General features: G+C 36.0%; 1 protein-coding gene across 1 annotated transcript in view; it reads left to right on the plus strand.

Annotated features, from left to right (window-relative positions):
- RYR2 (ryanodine receptor 2) overlaps nt 1–24414 on the plus strand; it is a 334723-nt gene extending 310309 nt beyond the window's left edge. The window contains exons 96-106 of the mRNA XM_075497176.1: nt 109–239; nt 884–926; nt 3597–3730; nt 10392–10452; nt 11805–11951; nt 13859–13993; nt 17540–17696; nt 19556–19620; nt 20915–21015; nt 22525–22576; nt 24319–24414. Of these exons, the coding sequence (XP_075353291.1) occupies nt 109–239; nt 884–926; nt 3597–3730; nt 10392–10452; nt 11805–11951; nt 13859–13993; nt 17540–17696; nt 19556–19620; nt 20915–21015; nt 22525–22576; nt 24319–24414 (1122 nt within the window). The remainder of the gene's footprint in view (nt 1–108; nt 240–883; nt 927–3596; nt 3731–10391; nt 10453–11804; nt 11952–13858; nt 13994–17539; nt 17697–19555; nt 19621–20914; nt 21016–22524; nt 22577–24318) is intronic.
- Nucleotides 24415–24637: the final 223 nt, after the last annotated feature.

Genomic DNA, 24637 nt, shown 5'->3' on the forward strand with positions numbered 1-24637 from the left:
CTTTGTTAAGTTTTCATACTTCATTTTTCATAACAACCAGCTTTTCTTAAAAATTTGCAGACATGTCAGTGTATTTTAAATAATTCCTGATATTTTTTTCAACTGCAGGTTCCACTGGTTATTTTTAAGAGAGAAAAGGAAGTGGCAAGGAAATTGGAATTTGATGGGCTATATATAACTGAACAGCCATCAGAAGATGATATTAAGGGACAGTGGGATAGACTTGTAATCAACACACAGTGAGTTTTTACCTACTCTGTCTCTTTATAGCTTTGCAAGGAATTGTTCTTCAATCTCCACAATTATATAGTTGATCATCCAGTTTGTCTGAAATAAACAATTGTGAGGGATGTATTTCTAGCAAGGGTATACAAAATATTTCAGGCACCTGTTATGCTAATGTTTACTATTACTTTTTAATCTTATTAATTCCTAGGTTTTTGCTTTAAAATTATTTCTGTTCCATAAAAGAAAAAAAAAACTTGCGATGAATTTCTTTTGGCAAGCACAGTAACAATTGTGTATTGCTGTCAGTTCAAGAATGAACTATGCTTTGCATCCTTTTAGTGTCTCTTGAAGGCTCTCCTTTAGGAACATATTTAAAGTCCCGACTCTCTGCCTGGTGGGACTGTGTGATCCAACTGCTTTAGAACCCCCTCTGCAGGCATCGGCTCTGCAGCTCTTTCCCAGGCACGTTAACATGGCAGGCTGAACACCATTTGGCAACTTTCATTCCAGTGACTTCCAAATGACTAGCTGGCAATAGCAACAACAAAGAGCCTCTTAGAAACAAAATCAGTATGTAATTGTTATGACATCTTAGTAACTACTGCATCTTCTCATGATTGTCTAAAATGTAATCTTGTTTATCTGTGTTTTTCAGGTCTTTTCCAAATAATTATTGGGACAAATTTGTGAAAAGAAAGGTAAGGCTTAGTTTTAAAAAGGTATATGAAGTTAAAATAAAGTTTTAATTCATGTTTATTTTCATGTTTGAAGAAATGTGGACTACACTTCTTTGAAATATAACTTTGATTCAGTGTAGATTTCCGTATTTACCATTTTAAAATACACAGAATTCCTTACTCACCTCATGCTTACAACTACTTTTGTGTGGTTTGGGTAGTTTCAAAATTTTTCTACATACAGCTTGTTGTATAAAACAGGAATTCAAATACATTCATGAAATTCCGTGGAGAATTTCTGTGTATGTATATTGCAACATATGTAAATTGTTTTGTCTGTGTGTATTTATGTATTCATCTCCATGCACACAGAATAGAGTCCCTTACCCAGGAGAGGGTTAGAATGGAATTTAATAAGAAGATAGGACAGATTGAGATGTTTAGGCACAGTGCATAGTCAGACAACTGTGCTGACCAGCAAACTATATACATGCATCTGGCCCTTTTTGTCCACTCTATTTTCCCACACTTGTTCCTCCCCAAATCACCTAAATCCATCCCTTTTCCCACCTTTGCTTCCTCCCTATAACATCCCATAATAAGTTATGTGAAATTCCCAAATGCTCTTCCGTTGCCATCCCATAATGTATCCCACATCCCTTGGCAGTAGCCCTCTTAGTCTGAAAGGTGATCTGGATGAGTCACTCATCTTGATGGGTTTCACACCTGGACACTGGGGCTGAGGTTCTCCTGGGACAGCCCTGGGAGGGACCAGGCAGGGTGTCCATCCATTTGGAGTCGGTAATTTGGGTTCCTGCCTGCCATTGTGCCCCTGTGCTCCTCTAAGCTCAAGGAGACGGGCCTTTAATGGGCTGATGGCTCCTGTGATGGGCCTGGGAGTAGCTGGGCAGGGTATTCTTTGGACTTTCCCCTAGCCATTGTCTCTCTGTAGTCCTTTGTGGGTGTGCAGATGAGCTTTTATCACATAACCTGATGATCTCTCTCTCTCAAAAATAGTCCTCTGTAAGCAGAGACTGTTGAAGTTCATTCTTATGAATGTTATGTCAAATGTTGTCTCAGCTTGCTCTTAGAAAATAAATGTTATGTATGTACCATAGTTTACAACAAGAATAATCTTCCTAGTGCATTTGGTCACAACTGAAAAAGAGGGTGTTTATCTTGTTGGATTGGATTTACCCTCCTTCACACCATTTAATGCCAATCTTGAATCACACTTTTGGAAACATGTCTTTTTAAATACTAGTAGCTCTGCTGCTTCATAACTGTTTTAGGTCAACCTGTCTAAAAAATGCTTTGAGTTATGTATTCATTTTGCTGTTGAAAGTATTTTTTGCATATTTGAAGTTGTTAGATACATATTTTTATCTGTCTATCTAAGCAAAGAGGAAGGAGTAGCTTGCACAGAGTACTCAAGAAAGAAAATAAAATTCTACATTGCTTCTTTCAATGTAGTAGGTCAAGGATGGTTCCTATTAAAAGGAAAGGAGCATGGTTTTAAATTGTGTGGAAGCTTTGGTACTTTATCTTTGGCTGAGGAACTGCTCTGCATAGATTTAAGTGCCTTCAAATACAGTATTTTGCAAATAATGTTTTCTTTTATATATGTTTATATAAAAATATACTTAAATCCCCAGCCTAGTGAATGATCCACGGTCATAAAGCACGTTTTTCAGGCATGTGACAAAGAAGGCTTGTCTCTAAAAATCTGCAAAAATATCAATAAAGATTTAAAGCATTGCTTATTAGAAAGCTGGTAAAATCCCACCTCACCTGCAGGAGTCATTCAGTCATGATCTTGTTATCCAAAATTTTGTATTTCTTTGAATATTCTTTTGAAAATGAGAAGAGAGAATATTTAGGAAGGAGCTGTGAGTTCAGTGAGAATGAAAGCAAATAAATGTTCATTTCCAGAAAATTTTCTTACGAAACATGTTAAATTTTGTAAGAAAGAGATGGGGGATAGTTTGAATTCACTGAAAATCATTTTTAGCTGTAGCACTCTGTTCAAGATCTTTTGATTCCTCCATATTCTATGTGTATTATAGTTTCATTGCATTATTAACTAACAAAAATAAGATCATAAAATTATGCAATGGAGCTAGTTAATAAGCAAGGACATGTTTCACGACTATTTCAATGTGAAATACTTCCCCTTAAAAGAAAAAAAAAATCCAAAATTCCCAATCAAGATGTTCAAGTTATTTAAAAAAACCTTTTTAAACAGAATAAATATGTATCTATCTTTTTTTCTAAGAAGGAATAGCTAGTAAGGGTCAAATACTGTCTTTGAGAAATCTTATTTTAATCAAAGCTTTTCACATAGCTAGGATATTTAAAACATCTCTTTCCTGTGTGACCTCACAGTGTATTTTTTTTCTGTCAGTGATGATATTGATTTAGTTATTTTCCTGCTGGGTTGCTTTCATCTTCCTGTTTTCATTAAATGAGTAGTAACATCTTGTCTTTGACACCCACCTCTTGCCTATCAATATATTGCAATCACTGATTGCAATTGAGCAGAAAAAAAAATATCTCTGACTCATGTAATAGACAGATGGAAACAAACAGTTGAAAAAGGTCATGTATGTTAAACCTCTTGTCTTCAGAAACCAGACTAAAGACCAGCTGGTCTTCCCAATTGATTCTCTTGAATATTCCTCCTAACTTTAGGTCATGGATAAATATGGTGAGTTCTATGGCCGTGACAGGATCAGTGAGTTACTAGGAATGGACAAAGCTGCTCTCGATTTTAGTGATGCTCGAGAAAAGAAGAAACCAAAGAAGGATAGCTCCTTATCTGCTGTGTAAGCATTTGCTTCTGGTTTGTTTGTATGATTGTTTTTTTTGTTTGGGGGTTTTTTTTTTTGGTTTCAGGGTTTTTTGTAAGTTAAAATCAAGCATTCAGGGTTTGTCATTCCGCTTTGAATTTTCTTGTTGCTCTTTTATATGTATAGGTATATAAGAAAAATCAATTCTTAAGTTGAATGTTATAGTGAATTTATTTCATTATAAACAACATGTATGCAGGATTCCACTGTTTTTTATGTATGAACATTTAATTTAGTGCACAGCTGCTTGAATGCATCACATTCCCACTGTTTTGATACTGTCATTACAACTGGGCTGGAAATTCCTTTCCATAGTTCTCTCAGTTCAGCTCAGCTGGAAAGAATGGGCAAAATTGGCACTGTGTGTTCTGATTATAAAGAAATGATGGAATAAATTTAAGTGATAGTGACCAGTAAAATCTAGGAAGTTGGATGATTAGTCTTTGCATCTTTTTATAATTTGTTTTCCCTAAACTGGATATTTGCCTATCATCTGAGAGGCAGACCTGAAAAAAAGCCCCTAGGCATTCAGAGTAACTGCATTTGTTTTCCTTCTTAGGGAAGGGACATCCTCAGTTTTTGTAAAGCACTGCAAAAATGTTTTTTCCAGTTCTGCATTATAAAAAAAGATATTCAAATAGATAAAACATATTTTAACAAATGGACTTTTAATGCTACAGAGATTCTAATGTAAGGGGTTTTTTATAGCTTTCTTTAAAAGCAACATTTTATCAATGGGTTTGCAAGGATTATATGAGGTAGTCAGTGGGACCACTAGTAGATTAGAATTGCATTGAAGTGAGGGCTGATTTTGTAAAGATGGTTCTTTAATATCCATCTTTTGTAAAGATGGATAAATAAACCTGGAGTCCATCTAAACAATCAATCAGGTGCAGTGTTAAGGCCCAAGGACTCTGTGGCATTGCAATACTAAATAGAATTTAATATTGTAGCAGAAGTACTTTCCAGAATACTTTCTTACCTGCTGTTTTGCTGCTGGATTATAGTAGGACCAATGCTTGAGTTTAGAAAACAATTTTGATTTTTATTACTTTATTATTGGTAGAAAATGAAAGTACTTTCCCTTCCCTGTGTGCTCATGACTCATATTTACGAAGACATTTGAAATAATGTTTCGGTGAATACTCTTGAAAAAACAGACCAGAGTGAAGCAGTTGGAGAAGGCTGATGAAATACTTACTTTCAGAATCAGGCCTGAAGGATGCCAATGTTTTGTTACATCTCTAATGTCTACTCCATGTTATATAAGTTAAAAAAAAAAAATTACGACCTCATCCATCTTTCATGTTCTCCCTGGAGAAATCATTCCATACTTAGATGAATATGCTGTGGGAAAATAAACAACTATGACATAAAGTTACAGAACCATTTGCATAAGATTTGTATGCTTCAGGAAGGTACATGTATCCACTTGTTCAGTTTCAAAAATGAACACTAATGAAGCTACTAAAACTTAGGCATATTCCAGATTCAACACTTGAAATATATTTACAGTGGAATGAAGAGAGAGGTGGGAAAATCACTGGAGTTGAACCCTTACTGCACCACTTTTGGGGAAAAAAAATGGGGAATGGTATGACCTGGTGCAGATTGCAGCTCTAGTGCCTCTGCTTCTGCATGTGCCAGCAGGAGGTGGCCCGGGCTGAGGGCAGACCAGATGCCTCTGTCTCTCTCAACACAGAAGGGAAATGCAGCATGTAGCATTTCCATTCCCAATACAAATGAACCAGGTTTTTCTTCTCTGTCTCCTTGACCCCTAGCTGCTACAGTTTCTTCCCCTTTCCTGTGAGCAAATAACCTGGGATTCCCTTATATCTATCTTTCTGCAAGGGACTCGGAGCACTCTACTTGCAAGTGACCATGCTCTTTCAGAAGCTCCTGCCCGTCCCACTGATATACTGCATAAAAAAAATCCTCAGTGTACTGTTATATTTTAACTCTGGAAAAGCCATTTATGGCTGCAGTCTTGTGTATTTTTTAACTATATATATTTACATTTATAAATATGTATTTAAATATTTAAATATTTAAATAATTATTTAAATATATTGCAGTATTATTTAAATATAACCAACTAAGGAGAATGATGCAGTTGGAGCTTTACTGTAGATTAGACAGTAAAGACAGTTAAAATTTGCACACTGGCATTGGGACAGTGCAGTTTTTCCATTGAATAAGTTTCCCTTCTGGGGTGGATGGTGTTAAACTAGCTCCAGCATGGATGAAGTATATTTCAGAGAATACTATGAAAGACACGATGAAAATTATTTATCAGAGGTGTCATAGTGAGGATTAGCTCTCAGTCCCTTTACCTTCCTGACTGCTGTTGGTTCTGCGGTCATTAGTCTAGTAAGGGTCAATAGAAGAGGCTGAGGCCCAAGCATCTGCAGCAATCAGTGGCATAAAGCTAATTTGGGAGAAAATAAGCAGGGCTTCTGTTGAATGCTCATGTGGTAGAAGAATTCTTCCCCTTTCAAGAAGAGAAAAATGTAAATAATTTTCTCCTGGAAGATGTGAGGTTTCCATAGTTTGATGAGAAGATAAACGATATTATGAATGTGAAGTGTACAAAGAATGAGTGCAATTCACCTCAGAATATAAAAGAGGTTAAAAGATCTTATTCTTCATTGTTACAAGAAACAATAACCTACGTTTTCAAAAGATTCTGGAGCAGGTAACCCCCTTGTTAGTAATGTAGTATCTTGGAGAACAGTATTGTCTCTGATAAACTAGTAGACTCTTCCCTCAGGTGACAGCCTGCCTCTTGCCCATAATGGCTGGTGAAGAAGTAAGGGATTTTATTTGAGGTAGTTTCTACACCTGAAGTCCCAAGATTTATACCTGATATGATGTCACCACAGGATTTACAAACCTGTGGATGTGCCTATTTGTCCAAATAGAAGTGTATATCTGCAGGTGGGTAGTGGCTTCAGCCTTCATGGTTGAGAGGCAGGCACGGTTACTGTTAATGTATAATGTCCAAGTTCCCAGCCTGTTCCATTGAGAGGAATGATGCATATGTGGGGAAACTCATCTTCAAGCCTTTCCACTTACGGATGCTAACGTAAGATACCTTCTCCTTGGATTATTTACTTGGGAATCTTAAGCCTAGTGGATCCTTGCAGAGGCTTTGTGTGGGATACCTTAAAGTAATAATCTATTCTATGTGCTGTATCTCCGAGGCAGACAGATAACTTAAAGACACCGAGTAACTTACTGGTTTGGTTTGGTTTGGTTTGGTTCAATACTTTCTTTTTGCAATGGTCAGCTGGCACTATTCTCTATAATGTATCACCTGCTGATGTTGTTCAGTACCCAGCACAAAAGGAGCACTATTTTGACACAGTGCAATAAAAATGATAATATTTCCTACCCAGTTGACCAATTAATAATTAATTAATGTATCTAATCTGATGGGATGCTTTCTATTGTACAAATAGTAACATTAACAGATCTTCCTAAACACCTACATTGAAACTCATTAATTGGTAAGAATTATAGTATTTTCATTAATGATTTTCCTTATAGCTTTAGAAAGATGGCTCATCTTTCTGAACTGTTTTCTCTATTAGATTATCCTCCTGAAACAACCTGAAAGAACCTTTAACAGAAAATTTCCGTGTCTGCTAAGAGAGTTAATGTGAAGAGCTAACTAATTAAAACTGTCTCTTCCCAGTTTTAGTTTGTCTGTCATTTTGGAAAAAGGTTAAATGCTGCTGCAAGGCTATTTTTCAGTTTGAACTTAAAGTAATGAGAGTTGTTCCTCAGCTGGCAATGCCCTGTAGCTGCTCTGAACAGCTCTGATGTACAAACATTAAAATGATTCAGGCTGAAAAGTTCAGAATTTTCTGATTCCAGTTAACATTAGTATCATTTGACTGCCTGAGGACTTTTTTTTTAAAGGGAAGAATAACTTTTGAAAACCTACTGTGTTATACTTGGAACAGCTGAATGCAGTAGGCCTTAAGAAAGAAGCCGTAAAAAGTCTGGGTTTTGTTGAAGGTGATGAAATACTAGTGCAGGTTGCAGCCAAACGTGATACAGGCAATTTCTCACAATTTTCTTATCGTTTATTCACATTGTGCATTCTCACACTGTGCTCACTCAAACTCAGCTACTACAACTACGGTACTACAGTGTATAATAACCTGTTCAATGGTGCAGAAAGAAGTAAAATAAAAATTCATTCAGACTAGGAAATTCATACAATATAATACTAACTAATGGTATTCCAAGGGAAACTTGAAACCATACTGTTACTTTTTGATTCACAGCTGTAGAGCTTAATTTTTATATGACCTCATATTCTTTTAAGTCTTTGAGCTACTTGATCAAGGTAGTGAGCGGAAATAAACAGGAGAATGCAGTATTATGCATGCTATTATTGCTTTGCTATCCATATCAGACTTACTTTAAAAAATTAAGATACGGAAAAATGAACAGTTCCTTTTTCCATATAGATCAATAATCACATTATTTTTAGGAGCTATACAGCTATTGGTGTTTGTAAAATATAAAATCATCAAATTAAATTGACTAGAGATGAGTTCCCGTGGTGCTGGTTTTTTTGCCATTTCATGAGAGGGTATCCTGCCTGTCCATGAGCAGTACTGTCTGTGGTGTTTCATACGTAAGACAAATATAGTTATGAATAGGTGGAACGTAGTCATAAGAATATGCCTGACACTAGAAGTGAGTGGTATTGGGTCAGAATAAATTAAGAAATTAACTTGCTACAATAATATTTTCAGAAATAAATTTCAAGAGGTTTTGGTTAATTTTACCACCTGAATATGTTATTGAATGATATTGGAATGAGAAACTGTTCTTAACATTTTTCACCTTTTTTTTTTCCCTTTTCCTCCTGTGACAGAGTTTTCTATAAGTTTTGATTTCTTTAATAACTCAAATTTGGGGCTAGAAAATTTTCTTATAACTTAGGGTTGACAAAAATGGTATCAGCAGCTCTTAGCTGTGCTAGACTGTTTTTGGAGACTTTAGTCTTATGTGTAAAAATGGTGTTAATTTTTGGTTGTATTAAAGAGTAGATACCGTTGCATATAATACAAGTAGGAGTTTGGTATTTTGATGGCAAAGTATTCCTTGGGAGTGTAAAATTAAAAAAAAAAAACATTACTTTTATGTGGTTAGTGGCTCTGGCTATACAAGTAAGAATTTTGGAAATCAGACTTCGATAGACCAGGGTTTAACTCTTGGTATTCCATCTAAGGCCTCAGGTAATTCCATATAAACATCTGGCACAGAAGTACTATGTGCTTTCATATATGGCAGGTGTATGACATCTGCCAGCATTATTTCTACTTGTGTATTCATTGTCAGCAGCTCTTCTCTTTCAGGAGCACTGAATTCACTCACATTTTAAGGGTAAAAGTAGGACAGATGACATTTTTCATGCTATTATTTATATTTGTTCCTGAATTGTGATCCAGGTTTATAATTTTTTGTGTCAATATAATACAGATGATCCAAACCTTTCCAAAAAAAGAAAAGTTAAAAACTAGAGAGGACAAGATACAGTTACAAGCAAAAATAGTATACATCTTGTTTGGTAAGTTAGTTGTATCACTTCTTTATAGAGGAAAAAAAATGCTTTAAGCAAATTAATGGGTTTAATTCTAGTGCAAAAAATGTAGCCTAAAGTTGAGACATTTATTTGTGTTGATAGAGTAAGAGAAGAATTAATACCTAAAGGTATTAATTAAAGAAATATAAGGGAAAAATTTGGAGAGAATAGTTTACAGTATCAGTCTGTACAATGTAAAAGTTTGTTGTAGAGAGGAAAGCAGTAGAAGAGGCTAACTGGCTAATATAACAAAGCAACAACAACTGTGGAAGAAACTGGGAGCTCAGACCTGGACCCAGCACTCCAGGTGTGGCCTTACCAGTGCTAACTCAGGGGAAGGATCACCTCCTCGACCTGCTGGCAGTGCTCCTCCTCATGGAATGCATGGTATCATTAGCCTTTTTGCAGCGGGGGTGCATTTGCTGGCTTATGCTCAACTTGCAGTCCACCAAGAACGCCAGGTCCTTTTCTGCAAAAGCTTTTAATATACATTTCTCTTTCATTCACATTTATTCCTGATATCTGGGGGAAAAGCAAAGGACACCAGCTCTGAGATTCATTTCATCTCACTTTGTCTGTCTTTAACGTCATCTAATTGTATCACCCAAGGTATGCTATCATAAATAATGGTAAAGAATTGGCATTTTGGGGTGCAAATTCTCTGACCTATTTTGACAGCTACTTTAGACTTAGGTCGCATTAAAAAAAAAAAAACTCTCTCTTTCTCCATCGATTATAAAGACAGTTTATTTCATTGTATGTATATGATAAGATTGTAGACATCGATCAGCATTAGGTCTGATGAATTCAAACCAGTATTTATTAATTTGTTTTTCTCCTTTTTTTTTGGACAGGTCTATTCCACAGTAAAAGTGTGAATTAGAACAAGGTTCTGATGTATTTCAGCTTTCAGAGAAAAAGATCAGCTGTTGTCTCCTGTGTTTATGTGACAATACACTTCCTACAGATAGTGTTGCATATTTTCCTGTTGTGTTTTGATATAAAATGCAATTTATTTATTTATTTTTACAGGCTGAATTCCATTGATGTTAAGTATCAGATGTGGAAATTAGGAGTTGTTTTCACTGATAATGTAAGTTTATCAGTGTATATATGTGTACACGCATACATACATATATATGTATATATTCACCTTCTAAACAGCAATATACACTTGTTAACCCAAAGTGCTTCAAAGGGAGGTATGAAATACTCCGGATTATATTTAATTTACTATATAGATGAAGAAAACCTTGGAAGCTTAAAAAGACATTGTGGAAATCTTTTCCTAGTTATATACGTATTAGTCTATAGAACCTCAGTCAATTCCCGCCCCTCTTCTGATATGTTTTTTTCAGGAGCAATAAGCAAGCACTGTGCTGTAGAATTAGAAGACTGACTATGTAAATTTTAATTGCCATTTTTCATATTGTTCATAAACTTTATGAACACTTGAATATTCCTGGAGCAGTCAGATCAGTATAGTTAATGTATGTGGAATTCCTAAAATTTGTATCACTGAAACTGGTAGTAGAATGTGACACAGAATGAGGCTGATGATTTTAATCATTTAAAAAAATGAGTCTTTAAAAACAACAAAAAAAGGAATGATAAACAAGACTGACTGTTAAAATACCTTGCAGTTTAAGAAGTCACTCATCATTGATTGTTAAGAGTCTTATGATTATCGCTTGCCTAACTTAGCTTACTTTACTGATGGAAAAAATGTCGGGGAACAAACGATTTTGGAACTAGGACTGCTGGAGAATGAAGGTGTAATCTGACTTTATTCAGGAAGAGTGGAACGATAAGTCACCAGGTCTGCAGACAGCATGATCTGTAAAGAGTTAGCGTTTGTTCAGGATTAGGTTTTTTCTATGGGAGGGACTGTAATTTCTCTTATAAATATGTACTTGTCTTTAAGTCAAATAAAAATTAAATGATACAGGAAAAGATGAAATTAACATTTGTAGTAATAGTAAACTACTTAAATAATATATGTTTAAGTAGTAGTTTTAGTAGTTTGAATTAATTACAAAATTCCATTTGTTGCTTGCAGAGTAATTTCATTTGTCATTAACCACCTTAGGGCTTTAATATTTTAATGTAATTATTTAGAAATTCATAAACAAAAATCAGAAAAACTTTTTACATTAGAAACATTAACAAATAAGAGTTTAGCAATTTCAAAATTATTTTTTACAAATAAAAATTTAGAATATGTCAGTTTTGACCATGTCTTGTGAACTCTGTATTTGCTGATTTAATATTTTTGCACAGAAAATTCTCAAAGATCTCTAGTAAGTTCAATGTAAAAAAAAAAAATTGTTTTCTATTTAAAGAAAAGCACATTCAAGCAATTTCTGCCTTTCCTTAGTGTTTTGAATTAAGTTAAAGGTAATAGCCATGAGTTTTATTTTGTGATGTACTTGTTTTTTCTGTTAGTCTTTCCTTTACCTAGCGTGGTACATGACCATGTCAGTCCTTGGCCATTACAACAATTTTTTCTTTGCTGCTCATCTCCTTGACATTGCAATGGGATTCAAGACATTACGAACTATCCTGTCATCAGTGACACACAATGGCAAACAGGTATCAACTGTCATCTCTTTTCAGCTTTTTTACTTAAGGAGTACACAGGAAAGATCATTTCATGACTTAATTCAGCTGCTCTGCAGATTGACAACAGAATTGTTCTTTCATCATGAAGTTTAGAACTTGGGTCAGTGGAGAAACTAGCCAATGGGATTTATAAGCATAAGAAAATGGTACTAGGATGTATGACAGTCTCTAGCTGTTATGAGCAACTGTGTCATAAAGTTGCTGTTTAAATTTTTTTTGAGATTCAGCTGAAGAAAGGTCCAGTTGAGACCCAGTTGCTCTTTCTGTTAGAGGACTGTTTGAGAAACTCCGCTCTTTGATAATAAGAAATCTTTTCTTAAAGAAGCTATAAATTCTGAAATTGCATTTCTGATTTAAGTAAAGAAAATAACTAAGGTTTTTCGTCTACTGAAATCAGTTGTAGGAATGGCATTTAATGTAACCTGAGACTTAGTGTTCCTCAAGCCTGATGGCCTTTCTAGTTCAAAGGACCTTTGTAAACAATTTTTAATGATTAAAAAAAGCCATCTTTGGTCTGCTTAGAAGCTCTTCCCGCAAGGCAGCTCTTATAATTCTTATTCACGTGGGCTGGGTATGGTAACATAAAGGTCTTCTCTGTTGTGTATGCTTATGTGCTGTTGTACTAAGATCGAACTTCAGTTCTAACTTTATACAATGTAGGTGCTTTAGAAGTTTGGTGGCAAGTGCCATGTCGAAATTTATCAGTAGCAAGTAATTTTTCAGGGTTTTTGGTTTTATTCTCTTTTGTTTTAAGCAAGTTTGATACTAGAGAAACATAAAATCATTAGCAGTGATTTTTTATAAATGCAAAGGGTGATTGATTTAATTTAATTCTGCCTTCAAATGCACTGTCCTTGTCAACATTTTTTAAGAAGTAATACAGATTTAAATGGACACAGTTTATATTTCAAAATAGCTAGTGAAGCACATGACCTATAGAAGACTCTTAAGTATGAACTCACCTTGACAAACTGTTATTTGTTTTAATTTATGTGTCAAACTTAAGTTTCATTTGTGGAACAAAAATTACAAAAATTGTGTCTTGAAAAGTTAGAAATCACATACTGCATTCTTTGCCCTTTAAAGAACAGAATTTCTTAAATTCTTAGTTCTGATTTCTTAAAAGAGCAAAAAAGCAAAAAAATCAGTCTGCACCTGAAAAAATGTGAAGTATTCTACCTTTTAAAAATAGTCCTGAAGTTTTAGTGAATTATCTATGAAGTAAGGAGGCATTATTTAGGATAAGGAACTTTTAAGGTCTGGCAGCTATGCAAGTGAAATATCGATTTGCAGGATATTGCAGTTCACTTCCAGCTGCTTTCCATAAAGCTCAAGGCAAAATTTTAATGATGCTACAGTTGAGCAGTGAAGTATTTGTTGCTGCTTCTCTGAGGTAGATATTAAAATATTAGGAACAGCTTGTTTTATATGTGATTTCATAGATGTAAATAAAATTGTTTCAGTATTAAATTAGGAGAAATACTATATTGCAATTATATAATAGGTGATATTAAATAGTGGTAGTATTACTATTAGGTAGTAAACTTTTGGATATTTTTGTCTGATTGTGTGGGTTTTATATGATTCTAATGGATTGTTTCATTGTGTATGTATCCACTAGATTTTGCAAGACTTGTCTTTGTAATTTTCTGAAGCATACTTTTCCTTCAAAATAAAACGGGTGAAATGCACAATCCTTGCATGAAAATATGCAGATATATTACCAAATATTACAAAGATATGCAAAGAGACAAAGTAAAGAAAGTTTTCCTTTCCTACATATAGATTATTGTTACTTTCCTTCTTCTTTTGCAAAGAAAGTTGTATAGCATAATTCCGTGGTGGTGTTATATCCACTCTATAATTTTGTCTTCCAGCTTGTCCTAACGGTGGGATTACTGGCAGTAGTAGTATACTTGTATACAGTAGTGGCATTCAATTTTTTCCGCAAGTTCTACAACAAGAGTGAAGATGGTGATATGCCAGACATGAAATGTGATGATATGCTAACCGTAAGTCTTATTTTGCTTTCTGGATTTTTTTCTTAATTTGTGTCGTATTTCCATCGGTACTTCCTTGGTACAAAGGTCTTTCCACTACAGTCTCCACCCCTGGTCCCTTTGGGCCAGGTTATAGGGTTTAACATTGCAATGAACTCCTTCCCTTGCTCCTAGCCTGGCTAGCAACAAAAGGTTCCTGCTATAATAATTCCCATAACATGTTTCTCAAATCCCAGCTTACAACAGTTTAAAGGCATTTCCATTACAGTCTCCACCCCTGGTCCCTTTGGACCAGACCATTGGGTTTAACATTGCAATGAACTCCTCCCCTTGCCCCTGCTCCAGCTTGGACTTATCCACAGACTGCAGTCCCTTAGGGGCGTACCTGCTCCAACTGGAGCCTTATCTCCCAGCCCAGGCGCATCGCCATTGCTGTTGTCAAAATGATCCCAGGCACAGCAGAGTATGATGATAAGCAGCACAGCAAGCAGCAAAAGCAAAAAGCAGCCACTAACGAGCACTAGATTCTAATATACAGTAAGGCAAGCAAGCCCCATGGCAATCCCAGGAGCCTGTCAGTTAATAGCTAAACAGCAATAACAGCTATAAATTTTATCTAGCACATTCCAATCAAACCTGTCATTTTCTTGAACCCTTTGAGCCTCACGTTGGGTGCCAAAAAGGACTGTCGTGGTTTAACCCCAGCTGGCAACTAAGCACCACACAGCCACTCGCTTGCTTCCCTCTGATGGGATGGGGGAGAGAATCAAAAGAGTAAAAGTGAGAAAACTTGTGGGTTGAGATAAAGACAGTTTAATAGGTAAAGCAAAAGCTGTGCACAAGCAAAGCAAAATAAGGAATTCATTGGCAGGCAGGTGTTCAGCCATCTCCAGGAAAGCAGGGCTCCATCACGCGTAACGGTTACTTGGGAAGAGAAACATCATTACTCCGAACATCCCCCCCTTCCTTCTTCTTCCCGCAGCTTTATATGCTGAGCATGATGACATATGGCATGGAATAGCCCTTTGGTCAGCTGGGCTCAGCTGTCCCAGCTGTGTCCCCTCCCAATTTCTTGTGCACCCCCAGCCTACTCGCTGGTGGGGTGGGGTGAGAAGCTTAAAAGGCCTTGACTCTGTGTAAGCACTGCTCAGCAGTAACGAAAACATCTCTGCATTGTCAACACTGTTTTCAGCACAAATTCAAAACATAGCCGCATACTAGCTTCTATGAAGAAAATTAACTCTATCTCAGCCAAAACCAGCACATTCTGTTATGTTTTTGTCCTGACTTTCTTGTAATTCCTTTCATACAGTCGTATCATTAGCCAGCAACAGACAAGACTGTAATTGAAGGCAAAGGAACAAATATAATGAACATCCCTAACAACCAGATATACCCTGTGTATGTTAAACAAACACATCTATAAATGAATAGAAGAAATGCGGTGGTATTCTCTGCCATAGTTTCTCAAAAAATGAAAAACAACTACAAGCTGTGAAGCTGAGCCAAGTCAGTTAAAAGTACTTCTGAATCTGGAGGTTCTACAGGCCATTCAGGAGGAGGGTCAGTTATAGGCAAGGACTTTCATAAGTAATTTAGGTACTGAAATGCTTGTTTAAGCTTGGAAATCCATCAGTTTCCCTTAGCATGAATAGCCATGATTATCTTCAGTTGGCAATTCTATTACTGAGTTCTCTCCTGTGCTCAAAACCACTGAAAAGTATTTTGTGCTGAGACAGTGCCGGGCTCTGCAGTTGTGGATGGTAGGTAGAGCTTAAATCATGAAGAATTTCTAAGATGCGTTGCCGTTAATATCGTTCTAAAAGCAATCATGTACAACAAAGTTAAATATATTTCAGTATGTTATGCAATATGAATCACTTCCAGGGAATTGACACCATGTAAAAGCCCAATAATTAGTTAAACTGTGGAAATAGACTAGTATGTCTATATTTTTGTCTAGTTTGGGACATTCAGTGCAAGAAAGACCTAGATAAACTGGAGCATAAATCAGTGCAGGGCCGCTAAATTGTCAGGTACTGGAGCACTTGCCCTGGGAGGACAGGCTGAGGGAATTGGGCTTGTTTGGCCTGGAGAAGGGAAAGCTTCAGAGTGGGGGGAGTGTAAGAGCAGCTCCCCAGTGTGTGCAGAGGGGTTATTGGGAAGACGAATCCAAGCTCTTTATAGCAGTGCATTGCAGGAGACCATGGACATAAAGTAGAAAAAGGTGTTCTGCCTGAGGAGGGCCAAGCAGTGGATCAGGTTGCTCAGAGAGGTTGTGCAGTCTCCATCCTTAGGAGGTTGTAATGACCTGACTGGATAAAGCCCAGAGCAACTTTGTCTGAGCTTAGAGTGGACCCTGCTTGGAGCAGGATTTGGACCAGAGACCTCCCAAAGTCCCTTCTGACCTGACCTGCTCTGTAATTCTCTGAAAATACACTTACAAAAAGGCTATAATATTGTACAGGGATGAGTTAGAATAGCATGTGATATGCTATAAAATCAGCGTTGTCTTTTGTAAAAGCGGTAAGACTTGCAATGTGATGTTAAAAAAAAAAAAAAGAAAAATAAAAGTACAGAGAATATATTTTTATTTTTAGAAATAGAAAAATAGCTTTTAAAAGTTTTTAGATAACTAACACTACATTCACTCATTAAGTTAATGATTGACTTTCAACAGTGAAATAAATACTATGTCTAAAAATTGTTACATTTTTCAGCCATTGGTCACTCAGCATTGTATGATACTATATCAATTTCTTATGTAAGGGAGTTTGGGGGTAAGTGTGGCATAGAAATAAAAGAATGGATTTTTTTGTATGGTTAGGTTTTAGAAGTTAGTTATTGTTATTGTCATCACTACCTTTTGATAGGGAGTGAGAACCCTGGGCCTGTAGTTTGCAAAGCTACTTAAAGAAAAAGAACCAATCCCCTGCTTCAGACCTCTGAGAGTGATATCATACTTTTCTATTAAATTATAGCATGATAAACTGGAAATTTTGCATTGTCAGCATCCCACATACCTATACCGAGAGACCTATTATGCCACTATTCAGATCATAGTTTCACAGTATTAGTCTCAGGCTTTTTCCGTCATTAGCCTGTCCTCTGCACAAACATTCTCAAAGGTTTTTTGTTTGTTTTGGTTTGGTTTTTAAATTTTTGTTTGAAACACCAAAGATGGGGAAATTCATTCACTTTTGAGCTAGGAAAATGGAAAAGGAGATGGCTGTGGTGGTAATAGTATTTCCTATTTGCACATTACTGAAACGATTGTATGTGAAGCATGGTGCGCTGCTAGGCTTAAGGTAGTTGAACCTTTGATCTTTTTGAACTGCTACGTAATGACAGAACATGAAATACTGCAGCTTCAGCTGCCCAGCAGCATTTCGCCTCCCTCAGAAATATACATAACCTCAAAGGGGAGAAAAAGATGACTTGACGTAGTATAGTTGCTAGATCATAGACCAGTTCTGCCTATTACTGAATTTGCAACAATGGGTATTTTTACTTTTAGCTGTGGACAAATTTTGTATCCCTTTGTTTTGTGTTTTCTAGTGCTACATGTTTCACATGTATGTTGGAGTACGTGCAGGTGGAGGCATTGGTGATGAAATAGAGGATCCAGCAGGAGACGAATATGAAATCTATCGGATTATCTTTGACATCACTTTCTTCTTCTTTGTGATTGTCATCCTGCTTGCAATTATTCAAGGTATATGTTTGTAAGCCATGGTAAGACTGAAAACATTATTGAGCAGTACAAAGACCTTAGTGCTGTGGTAATCACACACCTAAGATTCAACCAGGACACCAGGGCAGATCACGAACCACAGATTTATATAGTAAGTCACACCCAGCTGGCTTTTATCCATACGCTGTTCTTCCTAGTCTCTGTAAAATCAACAGTCTCTAACTGGATCAGTGGAAACAAAAAAAGCTCTTTGCTGTGAGAATACTGATGTCACTACAGTTTCTATCTTCTCATTGCCCTTTCCAAAAGCCTCCTGTAAATGATCAGCAAGAGAAGTGATTAGAAAGTGATTAGAAATCTTGTGGCATAACTTAAAATTGTCTTTCAGCATAACACACCCTTTGTGAGCTTATGTGGACAAAATCATTAGTGGGTGCTGTCAGTATTCCCCCTGCCAGCACCTAATGTTCTTGACTGGCAAATCTTCAGATTGGTGGTCATGGTGTGAAAATTGGAACATAGCTTTAAGAGGTTTAATCTTTTCTTACATAAAAAACTCTGTTTGGTGTGATACCTGCTTACTTGAACAATGTCAAAGAGTAAAGAGAGGTGCTTGATATGAAACAGCTTTAGTATATCCTGGTTAATGAAAATGGAAAGTCAGCTGCCATCAGGTTAGCTTCTGAATTTGAGTGAAACTCTTTGACTGATAGTGTGGCTTGCTGTTGTAATCTGGATAGTAGATACTGAATTTTGGGAAGTCAGGGTCTTTTCTATTGTTTGTATTACTGATGTTTAATGTTATTACCTAAAGTACTAAAAGCCCCATCTGTTTACATATTGTACATTCAAAAGACTGTCAAGAATGCCCAGAAGATCATCTTTTATTAAAGTTTGCACAAATTAACAGAAGTATATTCTTGATTTCAGAAAAAACATGTAATGATTTTTGCTAGGTCCAGTTGCTGTTATAAATAGTGATACCTTATTGCTTTCTGTCAGCTAACAGTTAGCTAACTTATGACGATTTTGACAGCAGTAAGGATGCTTTCTCATGTCCTACAAGGAAGTTTAGAAGGCAACTCTGAGCTTGTGGTAAATTATTTATAACTCTTACTCAAGCAGTAAGTTTTTTAAAGGTCTTGGGGAGGATGCAAAATTTTTTATAGCCTGAAGTGGCATATCTCATATTGTTTGTTTCTTCATTTTGTGAGTGGCTGAAGAGTAGGGGCCTCAGCTGTCAAGCTTTGAGTATAATTCTCACCTGGTATTCGTCAGTTTTACAGCACAGTAGTATCAATGATTGTAGAGTTAGTCCTTGTATTGGTGTAAGCAAAGGGAGAATCATAAAAAATGTATAATCTGAGCCATAGAGCCTGTGGTAGTTTTTCTTCTTTCTGTATCTCCCTGAAATGACCCCTTACTTCAGTAGAGCTCTGACAGTGGAACCTCACATTACATGACAACCATAATGAGAGAGGATGCGCAGAGCTCTGGCCTCTTTGCATCTGCCATGTAATAAATCCCTGAACTCTGTTAAATTCTTTCTATAGAAAGCCTCCATCACTGTAAAACCACATGTGTCTTCATGTACTGAGTCAAGAATAGAGCACTGTCAATAAAACAGAAGTCTGCTTGTCCCATTTTGTAATTCCAAATGATACTGCCAGCCATGTTACTGGTAGAGATTTTCTTTGACTTGCTCATTTTTCTTCACGTATTGAGTTGTTTTTGTGGTCTTTGGAATATATATTGGCTTCTGTTATTTCTGCACAAGATTCTCATTTAATATTTTTGTCAGAGTTATCCCTGGATTTCCAAATATGTTTTGTCACAGTTCTGTTCTTGAGCATTAACTATCATTTCAACTTAAACCCTAGGTTTAATTATTGATGCTTTTGGAGAGTTAAGAGATCAGCAAGAGCAAGTTAAGGAAGACATGGAGGTAAGAACATCCAGTTGCTGAACCATACCCTATTTTCAGGTTTCATGAATATCTGTTTTCAATCAAAATGTGATCTAGCTAGTGGATAGTTTTTTAAACTAAGAAGAAAATACAGTTCTGTACATGGTCCAATAGCATACAATATCCTGGATGAGATTCTACTCTCACATCTCAGTTCATTAGATGGAAATAATAACTAAGATTTTTTTATCAACTTCTTTTGTATCTATTAAAATATAAAAACTTACATAAGTAGTTCTGTTAGTACCCAATAAAATTATTTTTAGACAATTTTATGAAGAGAAGACTCTGCTAGCATCCAGGTTCTGAATAGCATTTACCACTCTTTGCTGCCTCCTGTGAAAGAGGTATGCTATGCTTTGACAGGTGCTAGCTGCTACCTTGCATGTCTCCCTGCGTGGGACACAAACCCAGGTTGTCTAAACTGATATTCTGCTGTAAGCATATTTTGGATTTGTTTGCCAATTCCTAGTATGGATTTTTTTAATACCTGCAGATCAAGTGTGGCCAGCCTTTTGCTGTCAGTGATAAGTTAACAAACATTCAGAGAAAAAGCCTAACAGCTTATTTTCTCATGACTTTTCAAAGTTTAGACTAATCCCTGTATCTTCATTTTTATAAACAAGAAAAATTTTTGTACGTTGCTGTATATTATAATGAATTACATGTCTGTGGCTTTTGGATCTTCAGACTAGAGGTTTCTAACACAGGGTATTAACAATGTCATGTCACAGTTCATCTCAGATGTAATTTTCTGTGGTTAATCTATGTGTGAAAGTATCCTGTACTTGGTGGTTTTCTATTCTGTCATTTAAGTATGACTATAAGAACTCAGAAAAGTGTTGCAAACCTACTGTGTTTTGTAATCTAAACTTTCAGCATATTCAGTTTCAGCTGGACAAGCAGAACAGGCATTGAGGTAAATATTGTCATATGTTACAGTGGGTGCTACTTACAGTGTTAAAAGAAAAAAAAAATCAGCTTTGACTGTTGTATGCCATTCTTTCTTCTGATACCTGCTCACTTACAGCTGGCAAAGATTTTTTTTTTTTTTTAACAGTAAGAAACTATTCTGATGGCAGTTAAACTTCTATTCAAGTCTTTTGGCTGAGATATCCAGTCCAAATCATTAAAAGAAAAGCCTTTTTGTTCAGCACATATTGTACATGATGCGTTGCCATTTTCAAGAAAATTGTTACATTTTTATTGGCCTTTTCTCAAAGGGGGGCAGGGTTATATATAGTGTTGAAGTGCTTTGTATTCTTTCTTTTAGACAAAGTGCTTTATCTGTGGAATAGGAAATGACTACTTTGATACAGTGCCCCACGGCTTTGAAACACACACACTACAGGAGCACAACTTGGCCAATTATTTGTGAGTACAGTAAAAACTCCTTGCTAACTCATGACCCTTGCAGGCTCTGCAAGTACCTGATTAGCACTCTTGCATAAGAGTCAGTACTGTTTGGCTCTGATGTGCACTCATGCTGTCTGAATATATAATTCTGTGGCGATGGGAGCAAGGAATGAAGAAACTTCATTACCTTGTTTCCAGCTTCGTTATGACACACCAAGTTAGTGTGAGCTAGGAGATGGAAACCAGGAACTTAGTATGTGGCCCTGGAGGTGCTGCAAAATTGAATGTGTTGTGTAGAATACAGAGGAACAGTATGACCTGGCCTGGAGACTGATGGAGAGAATGCACAAGCAAAGGAGTAAGGCAAAAGAGGGAAAACTTATATTGGACAAAATATTTTGAGTAGAGTGCTGAGGCTAACTAAGAGAACCCGGGCAAAAGGAGGTAGGGGAACTGGAACAAGGAGTAGAGAGGAGAGGGATCAGACCAAGGGCATCAGGTCCACCTTTGGAAAAGCCAAGCAGAGCATCAGTGACCACTAAACTCTGTCTTTTTAAATGTGGAAATAAAACCATTTATCAGATCCACAATCACTGTATCATACTGTTCCTCTCCTGTCAAATGCATACAAAAATCCAGTGCCAAAGTGTATTTTATACTAGTGCTGTCAATATGAAGCAATGGATGGATTGTGACTTTGTGTCTATACACTAGCACTGTATGTGCACAAAATAATGAGGCTGTGAAGTCAAACATCCCTATAAAGAACTTCCACCTGAAAAACAGGTCGTGCAAACAAAATACATTAAAAAGCACCATCATGTGGGATTCTGTTCCTCCTTACAGAGTACTACACAAATAACATACTATAGCATACTCTAAGTGCATCATCCTAAGGAAATGATTTTGATATTTTTGTGTATATGTTATATTTTTACATATGTTTGGAGACAATGTCTATTATGAGTGAAATTTTGAAATCATCACCTAGTGTCTGTCAGATATCTCAAAACCCCAAGACTAATGAGTTTTTAAAATTACAAGTTGTTTTCTGCTCATGTTGGTCTTGAGTTACGTACACTAGTAAAATACCCCCAACCTATAATTTCAATAAGAAAAATCTCTTAATTGTCTTCAGCATTTCTTATTTATTGTGGGGAGAGGAAAAAAAAGTTCCAATGACTCTTTTCTGTCTACTTCCAAGTAGGTGTTCATGGGCAAGAAAATGTATTATAATTTTCAGATTAGAAAGCTTAGAAAATCTTCATTTAAACTGAGTTGCTATTTATTGTAAAACAAACTGAATCTCTTGCATTTTAGCATACTTTCATTGAACAATGAGTGAATGTCAACAGTGTCAGGAAAGTATATTTAATGTGTCTGGGAATATTATCATAAATAGAACTCTGGAACTTGTAAATCCATGAACAGCTTTATCACTGTACATGCTGAAAAATATCCGTCCCTCTGTGGGTTGCCTAATGTTTCCAAATATTGTATTCATAATAGCTGTTTCTTTGCTTGTAGGTTTTTTCTGATGTATCTTATTAACAAAGATGAAACAGAGCATACAGGACAGGTAGGTTGAACAACTCTATGAATGTCGACAGTTATTTAATAAGACTGATTCTAAAATAAAAATAATTCAGGCTTGGCAAAACTAAGAATATTCTAGTTAATAGCTCCCTATATGGTATGTAACTTAATTCTCATTCTTCTAAGCAATTCTTAGGACTTTGGTTGCTTAATGTTAGATTGAGTATCAATTCTGTAGTACTTTCTATTCCTATTTTGTTATCTGACCTGTTATTCTTAAATTGTTACTTCCACAAAATATAAATACAGACTATTAAAAAAAAAAAAGAGAAACAGAACATTGAAGCATCCTGTGAAAGCAGCACTCTTCATTTCTCCCTGTTGATTCTTTTTGAATACTTTTTGTCCTTTATTATTATCTATATATAATCTTCTCTGTCTGCACTCCTGGATAAGTCCATATGAAAGAGCTTGTGCATATATTTAAAATGAAACCTGTGAGAGACATTTTCCCTGGAGGTTTATTCTTTGCTGTTATTCTTTCAAACTTCTGGTACTTCCTTCAACTTCCTTTAAGTATACTTAAAGTCGGTAAAAAAATGTATCAAATTTACAGACGGCTGTTTTTTTCTAGTGATAGTCTTGCAGCTGGCTAAGCAAATGTTCCCGTGTTGCAGATCAGAAAACAAAAAACTTGAAAAGCATCATATACGTAGCCCTACAGATTTGGGTCAGAGGGATGATTTGCTGTAAATCTATGAAGCTTACTCTTTCTGAACTCTGATGCATATATTGGGCAATTATGATCATCTTCTTTGCATAAATCTTCTCAGCCTTGTCCAGTATCTGATTTTATGTATTTGCTTTGCTATTTTTGAAAGTCCATTTGTCACTTGAGAATTTCATATTAAATGAGATTTTTTAAAAAAGTCTTTTTTATTTGCATTTTCTTTTTTCTTGGCATGCAGTGTGTCCTACTATACTCACTGAAGCCAGATTTCTACTAACCATTCAGTTTTGATACTGTTAGCTGATAATTTGAAAATTGAGAGTACTTCATACTACGTAACTTCTAGGGACTTGGTTTAGTGGTGGACTTGGCAGTGTTAGGTTTACGGTTGGACTCAATGATCTTAAAGATCTTTTCCAACGTAAATGCTTCTATGATTCTATAACTTGTGTAACACATGTCCTTTCTACCATGGAATTTGTATAATAAAAAGCACATTTAAGTGGTGTGATTAAAAGGGAAATAAACTGACATATCCTTTACTATTCTCCATACTGCCCAGAGACAGAGCCTTACCTGAACAAATAATCAGAAAGAAAGAAAAAACCCATCACTGATTCAGAAAATATTGCTCTTCTAAGAAACACCTTTAAAGGCCATTTGGTTTTATGTATTGTGTGTAGGCATGTTTGGAAATGACTGATGCAGAAATTCAGTCATATTTCTATGACAGAAAATATTCTGCTTACCCTGGTATTTGTCTCGTGACCAGCTTTAACTGAGCTTTAGAGTGCTCCTGGATGTGCACTAAAGAATTAGACTACCTGGTCCCATTCTATGTGTTTCTCTAGTGCTTTTTGACTAGGTGACAAAAATCTAAAAGCTACTCTAAACTGATCAAAATCAATAACATGATTTTGTAGATTGATATACAACAAGCTGGTATGCACAGAAACAAAAAGGTGAAGCAGTATATAAATAAAAGGAAAAAAAAAGTCATGGTTGGTGCTTTCTTATTGAATCAAATTAAATTATTTCAATTGTGTATCTTTCAGGAATCTTATGTATGGAAAATGTATCAAGAACGGTGCTGGGAGTTTTTCCCTGCTGGTGATTGCTTCCGAAAACAGTATGAAGACCAGCTCAACTAAGCAGAGATGAGGATTTCCAGATGAAAATATGTCCCTGTATTTCCCAACTCTTTTGGGAATGTCTAACAGATTTCTTAAATCCCCAAGGCTGTGAGCTTTTTGGAGCACCAAAGCTCTGTTTTTAATGACCCAATTGCGCTTTTATTTTCTTGTGTATTTGCTTTGAGAACACTGGAGTAAAGAACAATGAAAAATAACAGCAACTCTGGAAAACAAACCAACC

This window comes from Mycteria americana, chromosome 3 (genome assembly GCF_035582795.1).
Source record: "Mycteria americana isolate JAX WOST 10 ecotype Jacksonville Zoo and Gardens chromosome 3, USCA_MyAme_1.0, whole genome shotgun sequence".
Classification (NCBI taxonomy): Eukaryota; Metazoa; Chordata; class Aves; order Ciconiiformes; family Ciconiidae; genus Mycteria; species Mycteria americana.